General features: G+C 37.7%; 1 protein-coding gene across 10 annotated transcripts in view; it reads left to right on the forward strand.

Annotated features, from left to right (window-relative positions):
* Nucleotides 1–17,197, forward strand: part of TEX15 (testis expressed 15, meiosis and synapsis associated) — a 78,131-nt gene that overhangs the window by 42,421 nt on the left and 18,513 nt on the right. For all 10 annotated transcript variants that reach the window (XM_070364171.1, XM_070364167.1, XM_070364163.1 and 7 more), the window contains 3 exons: nucleotides 8,411–8,648; nucleotides 12,066–12,212; nucleotides 13,520–13,682. In XM_070364171.1, coding sequence (XP_070220272.1) covers nucleotides 8,418–8,648; nucleotides 12,066–12,212; nucleotides 13,520–13,682 — 541 coding nt within the window. In that variant the 5' untranslated portion in view covers nucleotides 8,411–8,417. The remainder of the gene's footprint in view (nucleotides 1–8,410; nucleotides 8,649–12,065; nucleotides 12,213–13,519; nucleotides 13,683–17,197) is intronic.

Here is a 17,197-nt window from a genome sequence, read left to right on the forward strand (position 1 = left end):
CTTGTATACAGGGTTATCGTTACCATCTTTCTAAATTCCATATATATGCGTTAGTATACTGTATTGGTGTTTGTCCTTCTGGCTTACTTCACTGTGTATAATAGGCTCCAGTTTCATCCATCTCATTAGAACTGATTCAAATGTATTCTTTTTAATGGCTGAGTAATACTCCATTGTGTATATGTACCACAGCTTTCTTATCCATTCATCTGCTGATGGACATCTAGGTTGCTTCCATGTCCTGGCTATTATAAACAGTGCTGCGATGAACATTGGGGTACACGTGTCTCTTTCCCTTCTGGTTTCCTCAGTGTGTATGCCCAGCAGTGGGATTGCTGGATCATAAGGCAGTTCTATTTCCAGTTTTTTAAGGAATCTCCACACTGTTCTGCATAGTGGCTGTACTAGTTTGCATTCCCACCAACAGTGTAAGAGGGTTCCCTTTTCTCCACACCCTCTCCAGCATTTATTATTTGTAGACTCAGGATGGATTTTCTTTTATTAGAAAATATAATAGAAAAAAAAAAAAAAGTACCCATTCTCCGACTTCTCTGGCGGTCCACTGGTTAAGACTCCATGCTCCCAGCGCAGGGGCACTGACTCGATCCCGGGTCGGGGATCTAGATCCCACATGCCGCATAGCAGGACCAAAAGAAAAAAAGTACCCTCTCTGTTTTGAGGAAAGACACGTTCCATTAGGTAATTTTGATAAGAAAAAATAACAGCACATGGGAAGTTCTCATTGTAAACGTTTTGTATTTATAGGTACAGATCTTGTGTGAACACGGTTCAGCATTTTCATTTTCTGAACTTGCTTCCTTCACCATTTTGCATTTTAAGTTAGAACCTAACTGTAGCTTGATGGACTCACATTGAGAACTCGTTTCAGAATGTGTTTGATCTCTTTTTTTTGTTGTGGAATCAGTTCCTCTTGACTCAAACATGCTGCCCCACTTGGTGTCAGTTTGGGAGAATGGGTAGAAATGACAGAATTAGTTGATGGCATAGTCTTTCCTAAAAACCATACTTTTGAGCAAAAGTAGAATGGACTGACTATATGCTGCCCCCTCCAGATTGAAATAATGGTTTGATCAAAAATTAATTCTTGCATTGTTCCTTGATTTGAGTTATATTGCTGCTGCCGCCAAGTCGCTTCAGTCGTGTCCGACTCTGTGCGACCCCATGGACTGCAGCCTACCAGGCTTCTCCTTCCATGGGATTCTCCAGGCAAGAACACTGGAGTGGGTTGCCATTTCCTTCTCCATGAGTTATATTAGGCATTTTAATTTGTGTACTTTTTCACAATGCCCCCTAATACTTCATTTCAACCATTTATTTCTCCCTGTTAACATTACAAAAGAGTTAAAACAACTCCCCAACAATACAAGACCTAACAGAACATTCTAAATGACTAGTAGGTGTAGGATTTATGTATTTGCCCAATTAGATGAACTCATTTATATCCCATAGTATTTGATGCTCATTTTATATTGGTTTTGTCTGACTTTCTTACTACATTATGAGTTTTATCTTACTTGTTTTTGTGTCCATAGTATGGAACTGAGTCTGGCAACACAGTGAGCAATTAATTGTTAAATTAAGCTACATTTTAATGGCATCATTTTAAATGAGTGATACTAGAAGATACCCTTAAGTAGCCTTAAGGCATAGGTTTTTGAAAAGAAATACCAGAATGGTTAGCAGAGGAGAAAAATAGGATAGACAGATAAAAAGAGAAAGTGTTAATAACATTGACTGCCTCTAGCTTTTCTTTTTGTTGTTCCCCTTAGAGGAGTTTATAATTTCTGGTCTTACCAAAAGCAAGTAGTTCCAAAAATGCACCAGTCTCCATTTCTCATCCACATTGCATCTACTACTACTTAAGTGTTAAATCAGCAGAAACACGTTAATCATCTAAATATATGTGTATTCAGTCACTCATTGAGCATTTCAGTGCCTACTGTGTCAGAAAATGTATGTAATGCAGTTCAGTTCAGTTCAGTCGCTCAGTTGTGTCTGACTCTTTGTGACCCCATGGACTGCAGCACACCAGGCCTCCCTGTCCATCACCAACTCCCAGAGCTTACTCAAACTCATGTGCATTGAGTCAGTGATGCCATCCAACCATCTCATCCTCTGTTGTCCCCTTCTCCTCCTGCCTTTAATCTTTCCTAGCATCAGGGTCTTTTCAAATGAGTCAGTTCTTCATTTTATCACCCTCAGAGAAAAATGAATGTTTTCTCCTCAACCTTAGAGAGTTTATATTCCAGTAGAGAAGACATACAGCTAAATGTAAAATCATATATTATAATAAAGATGTAGGTGCATAGATGTGGGGTTGAGCATTCTTCATAAGAGTCTTGAGAGGTGTTTTGAAGAGTTAAGAGCTTTAGCTGGTCTCAGTGGATAATAGAGAACTGAATTCAGTTCTTTTTAAGTATATTGCCCTATTTGTATCAGTTTGACCGTTTTTTGTTTTAAGATAACTCTCCTTTACACATTTCAAATTTATTTAAAGACCGTCAATACCTGTCTTGACACTGAGGTTGAATTTGTACTCAGCATCTCAGTTTACATTCCACCCCAGATGAGTAGACTGAACCATCCATGCTTAATTTCATTTACTATGTCAATGATTGGTTCCAAGATGAAGTAAAACTAAATCAGTTTGGGCCAGTGACACCCTGGAAAAAGGGGTGTTCCTTGGGTGGAGTCTTGTTTCCCTGACTCTCCACAGTCCTGTATCCTTGCTTAGGTGTCTGCATGGTAAAGAAAATACTTTATGGACTGACTTTGCTAAGAAAAGACCTATTCCCCTGCGGGTGGGGACATGCTGAAGATTGCTGTGACACTGGGTTAATGGTGCAGGGTTCCCAGTGAAGGGGCGTGTGTAGCTCCATGTCTCGGGGATTGTGGTGTAACTCATTGGATTAAGCCATTGGGATCTACAACATTGACAACTGTGTGATCTTTGGAAAGCACTGCCAGGCATCTGCAGAGGCTCCAAGGACTGTTGAGGTTCTCAGTGGCACCTCCTTGTCGTAAACGAGGGAGAGCGCCAGAGCAGGCAGCAGTAGTGGGCCAAGCTGCTTGGTGTCCACACTCTCGGCCATGCAGGCCAGGTACAGGTACCTGTGTGGTGACAGAGCTGGTTATAAACACACATGTAGCCCTGGGGGCCACAGCTGATACCAAGGCAAGTGCCAGTGGCAGGTGTGCTGACGCCTGTGGGGGTCCTGGCTGTTGGTGTGCAGCACTATGACTGCTGGATCCTGCCACAGACACATAGCTGAGGAGGCCAGTGGTGGGGACCAGAGGTGTCCAGGCATATAGCTGGAGGGGCTAGCTTCAGGTGAGCTTAGAGGTGCAGGCCAGTGGCTCAAGACAGGGCTGGATCTGGGCCCACATGCTTCTGGAGGGCCCTGGCTTTCAGCAGGGTCTCACCGTGGTGCTCACATAGCAATTTAGGCTGGTGACAGGTGTAAGTACACACTTGGAGGGACTAGTCCCAGGCACCTATGTGGTTGTGGGGTCAGTTCAGGGTGGTGTGTTGCACTTCTGCAGTAGAAGAGGCACAGACTGGCTGATAATCGGGGATCCAAGAGAGGAGAGGGTGGGGCAGGGACTCGGGAGACAGGCATCAGCAAATGAGAATACTTGTGGACAGAACCTGGTGAAATTTGCAGGGGTCAGGCAAATCTGTGCTGGCTTTTGGTTTCTTTGGTGGTGAAAGTTGTCAGGGCCCTTTGTAGAGCAGGTCACTGGGAAATGCAGTCTCTTGCTGTGTGGCTGCTGGGTAGTCCCTGCCTTTCTTCTCATTCCTAGCATCAGTATATGCCCTGGCTTTGCCAGTATATTCAGTTCAGTTCAGTTGCTCAGTTGTGTACAACTCTTTGCAACCCATGGACTGCAGCATGCCAGGATTCCCTGTCCATCACCAACTCCCAGAGCTTTGCTCAAACTCACGTCCATTGAGTCGGTGATGCCATCCAACCATCTCATCCTCTGTCGTCCCCTTCTCCTCCTACCTTCAATCTTTCCCAGCATCAGGGTCTTTTCCAATGAGTCAGTTCTTTGCATAGGGGACCAAAATATTGGAGCTTGATCTTCAGCATCAGTCCTACCAATAAATATTCAGGACTGATTTCATTTAGGATTGACTGATTTGATATCCTTGCTGTCCAAGAGACTCTCAAGAGTCTTCTCCAACACCACAGTTCAAAAGCATCAATTCTTCAGCACTCAGCTTTCTTTATGGTCCAACTCTCACATCCACACATGACTACTGGGAAAGCCATAGCTTTGACTAGATGGACCTTTGTCGGCAAAGTAACGCCTCTGCTTTTTAATATGCTGTCTAGGTTGGTCACAACTTTTCTTCCAAGGAGCAAGTGTCCTTTAATTTCATGGCTGCAGTCACCATCTGCAGTGATTTTGGAGCCTAAGAAAGTAAAATCTGTCACTGTTTCCACTGTTTCCCCATCTATTTGTAATAAAGTGATGGGACTGGATGCCATGATCTTCATTTGCTGAATGTTGAGTCTTAAGCCAGATTTTTCACTCTCCTCTTCACTTTGATTAAGAGGCTCTTTAGTTCCTCTTTGCTTTCTGCCATAAGGGTGATGTCATCTGCATATCTGAGATTATTGATATTTCTCCTGGCAATCTTGATTCCAGCTTGTGCTTCATCCAGCCCAGTGTTTCTCATGATGTACTCTGAATGTTAGTTAAATAAGCAGGGGGACAATATACAGCCTTGACGTACTCTTTTCCCATTTGGAACCAGTCCGTTGTTGCATGTCCACTTTTAACTGTTGCTTCTTAAAAAAAAAAAACTGTTGCTTCTTGACTTGCGTACAGATTTCTCAGGAGGCAGGTAAGGTGGTCTGGTATTCCCATCTCTTTAAGAATTTGCCATAATTTCACAGTCAAAGGCTTTGGCATAATCAGTAAAGCAGAAGTAGATGTTTTTCTGGAACTCTCTTGCTTTTTTGATGATCCAACGGATGTTGGCAATTTGATCTCTGGTTCCTTTCCCTTTTCTAAATCCAGCTTGAACATCTGGAAGTTCTTGGTTCATGTACTGTTGAAGCTTCGCTTGGAGAATTTTCAGCATTACTTTGCTAGTATGTGAGATGAGTGCAATTGTGCAGTAGTTTGAACATTCTTTAGCATTGCCTTTCTTTGGGATTGGAATGAAAACTGACCTTTTCCAGTCCTGTGGCCACTGCTGAGTTTTCCAAATTTGCTGGCATATTGAGTGCAGCACTTTCACAGCATCATCTTTCAGGATTTTAAATAGCTCAACTGGAATTCCATCACCTCCACTAGCTTTGTTCGTAGGGATGCTTTCTAAGGCCCACTTGACTTCACATTCCAGGATGTCTGGCTCTAGGTCAGTGATCACACTGTCATGATTATCTTGGTCGTGAAGATCTTTTTTGTACACTTTTCTGTGTATTCTTGCCACCTCTTCTTAATATCTTCTGCTTCTGTTAGGTCCATACCATTTCTGTCCTTTATTGAGCCCATCTTTGCATGAAATGTTCCCTTGGTATCTCTCATTTTCTTGAAGAGATCTCTAGTCTTTCCCATTCTTTTGTTTTCCTCTATTTCTTTGCCTTGTTCACTGAGGAAGGCTTTCTCATCTCTCCATGCTATTCTTTGGAACTCTGCATTCAAATGGATATCTTTCCATTTCTCCTTTGCCTCTCCCTTCTCTTCTTTTCACAGCTATTTGTAAGGCCTTCTCAGACAACCATTTTGCGTTTTTGCATTTCTTTTTCTTGGGGATGTTCTTGATCACTGCCTTCTGCACAATGTCATGAATCTCTGTCCGTAGTTCTTCAGGCACTTTATCAGATCTAATTCCTTGAATCTGTTTGTCACTTCCACTGAATAATTGTAAGGGATTTGATTTAGACCATTCATACCTGAATGTTCCAGTGGTTTTCCCTACTTTCTTCAGTTTACGTCTGAATTTTGCATTAAGGAGCTCATGATCTGAGCCACAGTCAGCTCTTGGTCTTGCTTTTGCTGCCTGTATAGAGCTTCTCCATCTTTGGCTGTAAAGAATATAATTAATCTGATTTTGGTGTTGACCATCTGGTGATGTCCATGTGTGCAGTCTTCTCTTGTGTTGTTGGAAGAGGGTGTTTGCTATGACCAGTGTGTTCTCTTGGCAAAGCTCTGTTAGCCTTTGCCCTTCTTCATTTTGTACTCCAAGGCCAAATTTGCCTGTTACTCCAGGTATCTCTTAACTTCCTACTTTTACATTCCAGTCCCCTGTGATGAAAAGGACATCTTTTTTGGGTGTTAGTTCTAGAAGATCTTGTAGGTCTTCACAGAACCATTCAACCTCAGCTTCTTCAGCATTACTAGTCGGGGCATAAACTTGAATTACTGTGATATTGAATGGTTTGCCTTGGAAATGAACAGAGATCATTCTGTTGTTTTTGAGATTGCACCCAAGTACTACATTTCACTGTTGTTGACTGAGTGCTACTCCATTTCTTCTAAGGGATTCTTGCCCACAGTAGTAGATATAATGGTCATCTGAATTAAGTTCGCCCATTCCAGTCCATTTTAGTTCACTGGCTCCTAAAATGTCAATGCTCACTCTTGCCATCTCCTGTTTGACCACTTCCAATTTACCTTAATTCATGGACCTAACATTCCAGGTGTATCACAACAAACTGGAAAATACTCAGAGAGATGGGAATACCAGTCTACCTTACCTGTGTCCTGAGAAATCTGTGTGCAGGTCAAGAAGCAATAGTTAGAACTGGACATGAAACAACAGACTGGTTCCAAGTTGGGAAAGGAGTATGTCAAGGCTATATATTGCCATCCTGCTTATTTAACTTACATACAGAATACATCATGAGAAATGCCAGACTGGATGAAGCACAAGCTGGAATCAAGATTGCCGGGAGAAATATCAATAACACAGATGACACCACCTATATGGCAGAAAGCAAAGAAGTTCTAAAGAACCTCTTGATGAAAGTGAAAGAGGAGAGTGAAAAAGCTGGCTTAAAACCCAACATTCAGAAAACTAAGATCATGGCATCCAGTCCCATCACTTCTTTGTAAATAGATAGGAAACAATGGAAACAGAGATTTTATTCTGGGGGGGCTCCAAAATCACTGCAGATGGTGACTGCTGCCACGAAGTTAAAAGACACTTGCTCCTTAGTGAAAAGCTATGACCAACCTAGACAGCATATTAAAAAGCAGAGACATTACTTTGCCAACAAAGGTCCGTCTAGTCAAAGCTATGGTTTTTCCAGTAGTCACGTATGGATGTGAGTGTTGGACCATAAAGAAATCTGAGGGCCGAAGAATTAATGCTTTTGACCTTTGATGTTGGAAAAGACTCTTGAGAGTCCCTTGGACTGCAAGGAGATCAAATCAGTCAATCCTAAAGGTTATCAGTCCTGAATGTTCATTGGAAGGACTGATCCTGAAGCTGAAGCTCCAGTGCTTTGGCCACATGATGCAAAGAACCTTTTGGAAAAGACCCTGATGCTGGGAAAGATTGAAGGCGGGAGGAGAAGGGGATGACAGAGGATGAGATGGTTGGATGGAATCACTGACTCATTGGACATGAGTCTGAGCAAGCTCTGGGAGTTGGTGATGGCCAGGGAAGCCTGGAGTGCTGCCGTCCATGGAATCACAAAATCAGTCATACACGACTGATTGACTGAACTGAACTTAGATCGTAAGAAAAACCAGTAGAGAAATTAGGAAAACAGAAAGAAGTATTTCAGTTCTTCTGACTGTTAAGAATATACCTTAACAATCAAACATAGAGATCTTAGTGGTTTATAGAGCCTGACATCAGGGTGAAAACATGAGCAGGAAATAACAACAGTGGAGTTGAAAGTTAAGGTGACATCTCTGGGAAAAGAGAAGTGGTCATGATCTCATCGGTGAGTCTTGCTTGTAATTGTTGCTGTGCGTTTTGTTGCCATGGCTGTCTACTGTTAAAGGTGAATTATTCTTGCATATAAATATTAATATTTGTGAGTGGTGTCCCAGGAAATAATAAATATTAGTAGCATGTGGTGTTGAAGAGGAGTTTTCCTTTGATTGGTATACACATTACTTTGTAGATTCTATAGCTTCTCCACTGCTGATAATCTTTTGGAATTATAGCTCTGTCCTAGTGACTGAACCACGCGTGAATCACCTGGTGTCGCAGTTGCTACTGTTACTACTGCTGAACCAGCCATGTAGAACTCCTTACCTAATACACCAGTGTTTCAGTAGTTCTTGTGGAATGTAGGTGAGATTTCAGGAGTTTAGATTATAGATTTTGTTTTCTGTCTTTAGCAAGCTTAAAGTATTTGTCTTCTTGAAAATTCTGTTGATGTTCTCATTTTAACTATTCACTGTTTTGCTTTAGGTCAGAGATGCGTGAGATTGGAAGGCATGGCAGAGAACTTGAAGAACATTTCTGCTTTTTAGCACTTCGTCAGAAGGATGTGGCTGAGATATACCACAATGGAATAAGTACCAAAGCATCTTCATTGAGGATACTAGGAAACCCTCTTCTTGGAATTTATATATTTAGACACGTTGATGTTGCCTTGAATTATGCTCATAGTAGAAGCATTACTGTAGAAAGTATTATCATGTTTAAGGTTGGTAGCATGAAAGAACTAATATTCAGTTTGCTTTAATTGACCTAAACATTATTTTACTTTCAATATGAATTATTGTTTTAAACTCACATTGTATGAAATAAATAATAGTTATCATCATCACCATTTGAAATTTTCCCCTATTTTTGACCCTAGTGAATATGCAGCATAAAATCTTCAAGTAAGCAAAGGCAGGCTTTATCATCTTGGTTTCCTAATGTATATTTTTTCTGTTCTAATTGACTTTATTCTCTTTCTCTCTCTCTTTTGTTCAGACTATAATTAATATCAGAGTGTTTTCAATGTCTTTTTCCAGAACATTGGTATTAATAATTCTGGTTTAGCTAAAGTTACTAAACTCCTACTATTTATTTTAATTAACAGTGTTAGACAATATTAATTACTTTGTTTTGATAATTTTACTATCTTATATAAGGTGTTAGCATTAGGAAAACTGGGTTAGAAGTATATAGACCTCTGAATTGTTTTGTAACTTTTTTGAAAGTCTGAAGTTATTCAAAATTGAGGAAAAAAAAATCAGTCTTACAGTTGAATTGTAAGCATCAACAGACACAGGTAGGCTAAGATATACTTTCTGGTTAATTGCAGCTTTGCCAAGACTACTAAAATCACAGTAGGTAGAAAAGACCCTGAGTTATGTAACTTAGGATGTGTATACATCCACATAAAACCAATGGTTCATTTGGTATTATTTGGTTATTTTTATTTTATTTTATTTTGTAATTATATATTTTAGTTTATTTTATTTTTTTAATTTTATTTTATTTTTAAACTTTACAATATTGTATTAGTTTTGCCAAATATCGAAATGGATCCGCCACAGGTATACCTGTGTTCCCCATCCTGAACCCTCCTCCCTCCTCCCTCCCCATACCCTCCCTCTGGGTCGTCCCAGTGCACCAGCCCCAAGCATCCAGTATCGTGTATCGAACCTGGACTGGTGACTCGTTTCATACATGATATTATACATGTTTCAATGCTATTCTCCCAAATCTCCCCACCCTCTCCCTCTCCCACAGAGTCCATAAGACTGATCTATACATCAGTGTCTCTTTTGCTGTCTCGTACACAGGGTTATTGTTACCATCTTTCTAAATTCCATATATATGCATTTATTCGATTATTTTTAGATCTTGGGTATTATCAAAGTCATAAAGTGTAATTTATATTAAAATACTGATTTTAGGAGATTTGGAACATACTCAGAAGCTCTGAAAAGCCCATTGATAATGATAGTTAATTTGTTTGTATATCTATACTTCGTCTTCTGCTCATATATGTGGATATGCATTGTACAATGGTCATTAAAATACGTTACTACTTTTATACTATATAACTTTTTTACTGATTATAAAATCAACATTTTCCATACCATTCAATATTTTTTGTAATATCATTTTGAATGACTATATAATATTCCACTGTACAGCACTACCATAAATTTGTTACCAAATTTTTCAATGTTGGGATAGAAATTACTTTTGCTTTGTTTTGTTTTGTACTTTCAAGTAGTACTTGGATTATTCATGTAGGTACATTTTACACACACCTGTGATTATTTGCTAAGAATTAATTGATTAATTCTTATGTGTCAAAGTTAGGAGTCACAGGTATGTGTACACTTTCCCAGCTTTTGCTATGTAATGCCCAGTTGTCCTGAGAAAGGTTATACTAACTGCCATTCCTATGCAAAGCATGGGAAATGTTTATTAGCTCTTATCTTTACTATCTCTGTGTATTATATTTTTTAAAAAATATTTGCCAGTCTAATATGTGGTAGTTTCTCATTGTTCAGTTTTTTCTTTTTCATAGTTACTGCCCAGCTTAACATTCTGCAGGTATTCACTGATAATGAGTGAATTGCATATTAATAACTTTTGCTAGATTTTTGTTTTTCTATTTTTTATAATTGATTCATCAGCATTATCAATTCATTAAAGTGAATCTGGAGAGTTAGGGTTTTCATTGTATAATGTTTTATCACTTAGTGCTTTTTTTTTTAAAATAAAAAAGTTTTAAGTTTTTTTAATAAACTTTTTAATTTTGGAATAAATTTAAATTTACAGAAAAGTTATTAAGATAGTACAGACAGTTCCTGTATACAGTTTTCCCTAATGTTACCATTTCATGTAACTATGCCAACTCTGTTAAAACTAAGAGTCTAATAGTATATATATCAATTATATCTCAATTTAAAAAAATAATAAAATGAAAGAAATCAGCATTGGTACAGTACTGTCTGCTACAAATTTTTGGTTTCTGCCAGTTTTTCTACTAATGTTTTTTCCTCTTCCAGTGTCCAAGTACAGAGTACCACACTACATTTAGTGTTGTTTTTAACTTTGAATGAATTATTAGCACATGAAAAAATAAAAGTAATAGAATTGCTGACTTAAAATTTGTACATGTTTTCATATTAACTGCACTTTTCCCCACCTTTTATCACATAATGGTTCATAGTCTTTAAAATTTTTATACTCATTTTTTTTCTTTAAATTTAAATTTATTTATTTTAATTAGAGGCTAATTACAGTATTGTATTGGTTTTGCCATACATCAACATGAATCCACCACGGGTGTACACATGTTCCCAGTCCTGAAAATTGGCTTACAATTGTATTGTTTTCTGCCGTACAATTTGATCATTTTTTTGTGATGTACAGAAGTTTTGGACTGTTTACAAAGAAGCACGGTTTCGGTTTGTGGGTTTTGGCAATATGGTTAGAAAAGAATTCTCTTTGAGAGTAGATAAATATTTGTATTTCTCTCTAAGTGTTTACATTACTTAAATATTTAATTTATTTGGTATTTATTTTGGTTTATAGATTAAGAGACGAATTTAATGTTTTTCAGGTCCACACCATTTAGTGAATAATCCGGTTTTGCTTCATCTGTTTCAAATGATGCTTTTAATATTATGCTGTACTTTTATAGCTGCTTGGACTTATCTGGACTTTTTACTTTGTACAGTTTTTTCCATCTCTTTTTTGTGGTAGTATTCTTTTTAAAAGTGGTAGTATTCTTTTAAAAAGTACTTAATATCTGGAAGTACATGTCACTTTTCCTATTCCATCATTATTTCTGATTCAAATATTTTTTTCAAAAATTTTGTAGGTTATTCTTGTTTCATCTTCCAGGGAAGTTTTTAAACTAAAACTCATTTCTGTAAATGGGTTTTCTGAAATTTTTGTTAAATTTTGTTACTATAGTCTTAGAGTCGATTTAGGGAGGAATTGACATAATTCTAATAAGTCATCCCATTCATCTGGGACATGAATTATCTCCCCATTCTAATCTCTTTCCTTAAAATAGGAGCTAGTTTTACTTTCCTGGTATGAGAGTTTAAAATGTTCTGGTATATCTTTATTGACTTTCTTTTTACCTTTTCCTCCCCAGGTTCTTTTTGGGAAAGTGAAGAAAATTCAGCCTTCACTAGATAAAAGCAAGGTTTCTTTGGATCCTTCTCCTAATTTTGACTGCCATATGTCAAGAAATATACCTTCTCTGAAGGATACCATTGAACTACAAGCCTACAGTTCAGCAGTATGTTAACTTTTTGATTCACTTGACTGTTTGAAAGTCACTGGCCTCACATTGTATGATACAACTCTTAAAACAACTGTCCAAAATATTAAGTGGAAATCTCTTACTTCATTCATATTTGTTTAGGTCATGTAATATGACCTGAATACCAAATAAGCCAATAAGATGACAAGGTAACACAAAGAATATCTGCTTCACAGATACTGCATTTTTTTATGAATTAAAGGTTTGTGGCAACTTTGCCAAGTCTGTTGGCACCCCTTTTCCGTGTAATATGACCTAAATAAGTAAATAGTTAAAGCTGATTTAATATTTGTGATCTGAAAACATTAGTAAAGAAGCTTCTAGATTTGCATTTAATTTTGTTCCAAGTAGCTACTTTTATTTAAATGTTTCATAGATTAATGCCTAACTTGCAAAAGAAAGATACTTTGAAATAACCTTACTGATCCTTTGTACTTTGTACAAGGATAAAAGGCTTATGTTTTAGTCATTAGATAGTAGACTAATTATTAAACAGTAATTTTCTATCATATCTAAAAGAGACACTTTTCTAACCTTTTAACCTTTTATAGACTTTTAACCTTTTATAGACGATTAAATTATAAATATCATTATATATAATCATATATATATGATTAAATGAGGATATTTTAGAAGTATCCCACATCGGAGAAGGCAGTGGCACCCCACTCCAGTACTCTTGCCTGGAAAATCCCATGGACAGAGGAGCCTGGTAGGCTGCTCCTGTCTATGGGGTTGCATAGAGTCGAACACGACTGAGCGACTTCACTTTCACTTTTCACTTTTCATGCATTAGAGAAGGAAATGGCAACCCACTCCAGTGTTCTTGCCTGGAGAATCCCAGGGAGGGCGGAGCCTGATGGGCTGCTGTCTGTGGGGTCGCACAGAGTCGGACATGACTGAAGTGCCTTAGCAGCATGCTCCCACATGTAAGATGTATTAAGCTATTGTTATTTTTCTAGTTGACTTTTCCTCCTAGATAAAACACAATATAGTGGTTCCTAGCATATGCAAAACATTGAAGTTTTAATGGAGAAATACTTTTTTATTTAAACATAGATTGTATCTGTTTCTGCTGATATTCAAAGCCTATCAAGGAAAAAATATGTTATGGAGAAAAAAATTCATCTTCAAGAAAACTAGAGTTGAAGAAGACAGGGAGAGGGGAGATGTGTGAAAGATGGTTAACAAATAGCAACATGGAGTTAAATAGATTTTTTAAAATAGAAGCTTATTCAAGTCTGTAAAAATTAATCATCATAAAAATGTTCTTTATCTTCTAGGTATACTTATATGAATATAATATTCTTTCACAGCCAGTAGATAAACCTAGGCAGTGTCTTCCATATGCAATAGTAACAGTAAAATTTATTGGTCAAAAAGTAGATAATGGACACTTTATGACATCTTTGAGATCCCTCTCAACAGGATTTCCTAAGAAAACTGGTAAGAAACATATATTTTTCTACTTAAGTAGCATCTGTGGTGGTCTTACTGCTGAATATTATTTTCTAATACATCATGAATCTCTAAGCAAAATAGGTGTGCTTTCCCTGTTTTTGATTTTATATATCTAGAATTAATGCTGTAACTACTTTTTACTTCTTTTTCTCAGCATTATGTGTGATTCTTCCATGTTGATATATATATAACCATAGTTTCTTCATTTTCACTCATATCTATATTTATATACACACACACACTCACACACATAATATTCAATTTTATGACTATACATTATACCTCTGAGTATATTTGGACATTTTGTGGTTTTCTTCATATTCCAAGCATTGCTGTTTTAAACATTCATATAAGTGTCTCAGTGCATATATGCAAACTTTTCTACAGAGTATATATCTACATCAGGAATGTACCACTTAATGTAGAAACAATGTCATGGTTTTCAAAAGTGGTTGCATCAGTTCAGTTCAGTTCAGTCGCTCAGTCTTGTCCGACTCTTTGTGACCCTGTGAACCACAGCACACCAGGTCTCCCTATCCATCACCAACTCCTGGAGTCCACCCAAATCCATGTCCATTGAGTCGGTGATGCCATCCAGCCATCTCATCCTCTGTCGTCCCCTTCTCCTCCTGCCCTCAGTCTTTCCCAGCATCAGGATCTTTTCAAATGAGTCAGCTCTTCGCATTAGGTGGCCAAAGTATTGGAATTTCAGTTTCAACATTAGTCCATCAGGTTACCTTAATTACTCTTTATCATTGCCAGCACAATATACTTTTTTAAAAAAATATTTCTGCCAGACTCACAGATTTGAAAACAAACATATGGTTACCAAAGGTAAAGGTTAAGGGGGAGGGGTAAGTTAAGAGTTTGGGATTAACATGTATACATTAATATATATCAAATAGGTAATCAGCAAGGACTTACTCTGGAAACTCTACTCAGTAACCTTATACGGGAAAAGAATATGAAGAAGAATGAATATATTTATATGTATAACTGAATCACTTTTCTTTATACCTGAAATTAACACAGTATTGTAAATCAGCTATACTCCAATATAAAATAAAAATTAAATTTAAAAAGTTTCTGCCAGCATAGTGAGTGGGATATGTTATCATTATCAGATCAAAAAGAGAATGCTGCTGCTGCTGCTAAGTTGCTTCAGTCGTATCTGACTCTGCGCGACCCCATAGATGGCAGCCCACCAGGCTCCCCCGTCCCTGGGATTCTCCAGGCAAGAACACTGGACTGGGTTGCCATTTCCTTCTCCAGTGCATGAAAGTGAAAAGTGAAAGTGAAGTCGCTCAGTCATGTCCGACTCTAGCAACCCCATGGACTGCAGCCTACCAGGCTCCTCCGTCCACGGGATTTTCCAGACAAAAGTACTGGAGTGGGTTGCCATTGCCTTCTCCCAAAAAGAGAATATTTACCCATTAAAAGCTATTATTTGTCTTTTTCCCCAAGCCCCACACTACCCCTAAACAGTCACCAATCTGCTTTCTGTCTCTATAAGCCTATTCTGGCCATTTCATATGAGTGAAGTCATAAACAGTAGCCTCTTGTGACTGGTGACTTGCTTAACAGTGTTTTCAGGGCCCAGGCATGTTGCAGCATGTATCAGTACCTCATTCCTTTTTGTGGAATAATATCCTGTTACATAGATACATTACATTGTGTTTATTCATTCATCAGTTGATGGCCATTGGGTTGTTTCCACCTTTTAGCAATTATGAATATTTATGCTAAGAACTTTCTTGTACAAGGTTAGGTATAGATGTGTTTTCTTTGCTCTTAGGTATATAGCTAAGGAGTCATGTGATCATAGGGTAAGTCTGTATCAACCATTCAAGGAACTGCCAGACTATTTTCCAAAGTGGCTGCACCATTGACATTTACCTTAACAATGTATGTGGGTTAGAATTTCGGCACTTTTCTTGTTTACACTTGTTATTATCTGACTTTTATTATAGCCATTTTGTGGATACAAGGTGAGGTTTTTCAGAGTATAAGTTTTATACTTCGTTAAATGTATTCCTAAGTATTGCACTCTTTTTGATCCTCTTGTAAATAGAGTTGTTTTCTCAATAGTGATTTCCTTGGGATTTTCTATACGCAAGATAGGGTCCATATGCAAATAGAGGTAGTTTTACTTCTTTCTCTCCAATCTAGATGTTTTTTATTCTTTTTCTTGTCTAATTGCATTGGCTAGAACCTCCAGTGGAATGTTAAATAGAAATGGTAAGAGTGGTCATCTTTGTGTTGTTCCTAAACTTAGGGGTAAAGTGTTTATTTTTCCCCAGTAAGTATCATGTTAGCTGTGGGTTTTTTAAAATGTCCTTTACCATGTAGAGGAAATTCCTTTCTATTCCTAGTAAGTTGAGTGCTTTTATCTTGAAAAGGGAAATTAATTATCCTTCAGAATCTTAAAAGGTTTTTTAATGTGAATCTTCTTGTGCATTTAGTGGGGTTGGACATCTTTTTGTATTTGTTGACAATTTTTATTTAACCCATGATTTTCTTAGTCATATACTTTGCCCAACTATCTACTGTATTGTCTTTTTATTAATCTTTTGAAGATACTATATATTTTTGTGTATTCCAGTATATGGAATAATATACTGTTAGTCTCATCCCCATTTTTGAACATATTTCCACTATAGCTTACTATAAATGAAAGTATAATCACAATGGTTATATAATTTGGGAATCTTCATCAGAGCTATTTTTTTTTAACATTTTGTCAAAACTAAATGGCATGTTCTCAATGATATGATTATGACTTCATATATTATTCATGAGCAGTTTCTCATTGTTAGTCTGTTTTAATAATGGTATTTTCATGGTACTGCTTACTTATGTACCCAATAGCTCAGTTGGTAAAGAATCCGCCTGCAATGCTGGAGACCCTGGTTCAATTCCTGGGTCAGGAAGATCCGCTGGAGAAGAAATAGGATACCCACTCCAGTATCCTTGGGCTTCCCTTGTGGCTCAGCTGATAAAGAATCCGCCTGCAATGTGGGAGACCTGGGTTTGATACATGAGTTGGGAATATCCCCTGGAGAAGGGAACGGCTACCCACTCCAGTATTCTGGCCTGAAGAATTCCATGGACTGTATAGTCCATGGGGTTGCAAAGAGTGGGACATGACTGAGTGACTTTCACTTTCACTTAGCTATGAATGCTTTGTGAACATTTTACTTGCTCATTATGCATTTTTATAAGTTCCTTTGTTATTCTGTGAAATTCTTTATGAAGTTTTAGGAATAATCTCTATAAAATTTAAAGAAAATTTGCTTCTATTTTCCAGGTTTTTATTTACATATATTATTTGCCAGAATATTTATTTCATAGTGGAGCAGGGGTAGTGGTTTGCTTTGGCTTCTAGGAAGGATTTTGTGCAAACTTTTTGATCTTCCACCCACCCCCATTTCTTCACCTAATTCCCCTTTCCTTTCTGTTTTTGTTCTCCTGTGGTAGAGGGAAATGAAGCAAGGTAACAG

Source organism: Bos mutus, chromosome 27 (genome assembly GCF_027580195.1).
Source record: "Bos mutus isolate GX-2022 chromosome 27, NWIPB_WYAK_1.1, whole genome shotgun sequence".
Taxonomy (NCBI): Eukaryota; Metazoa; Chordata; class Mammalia; order Artiodactyla; family Bovidae; genus Bos; species Bos mutus.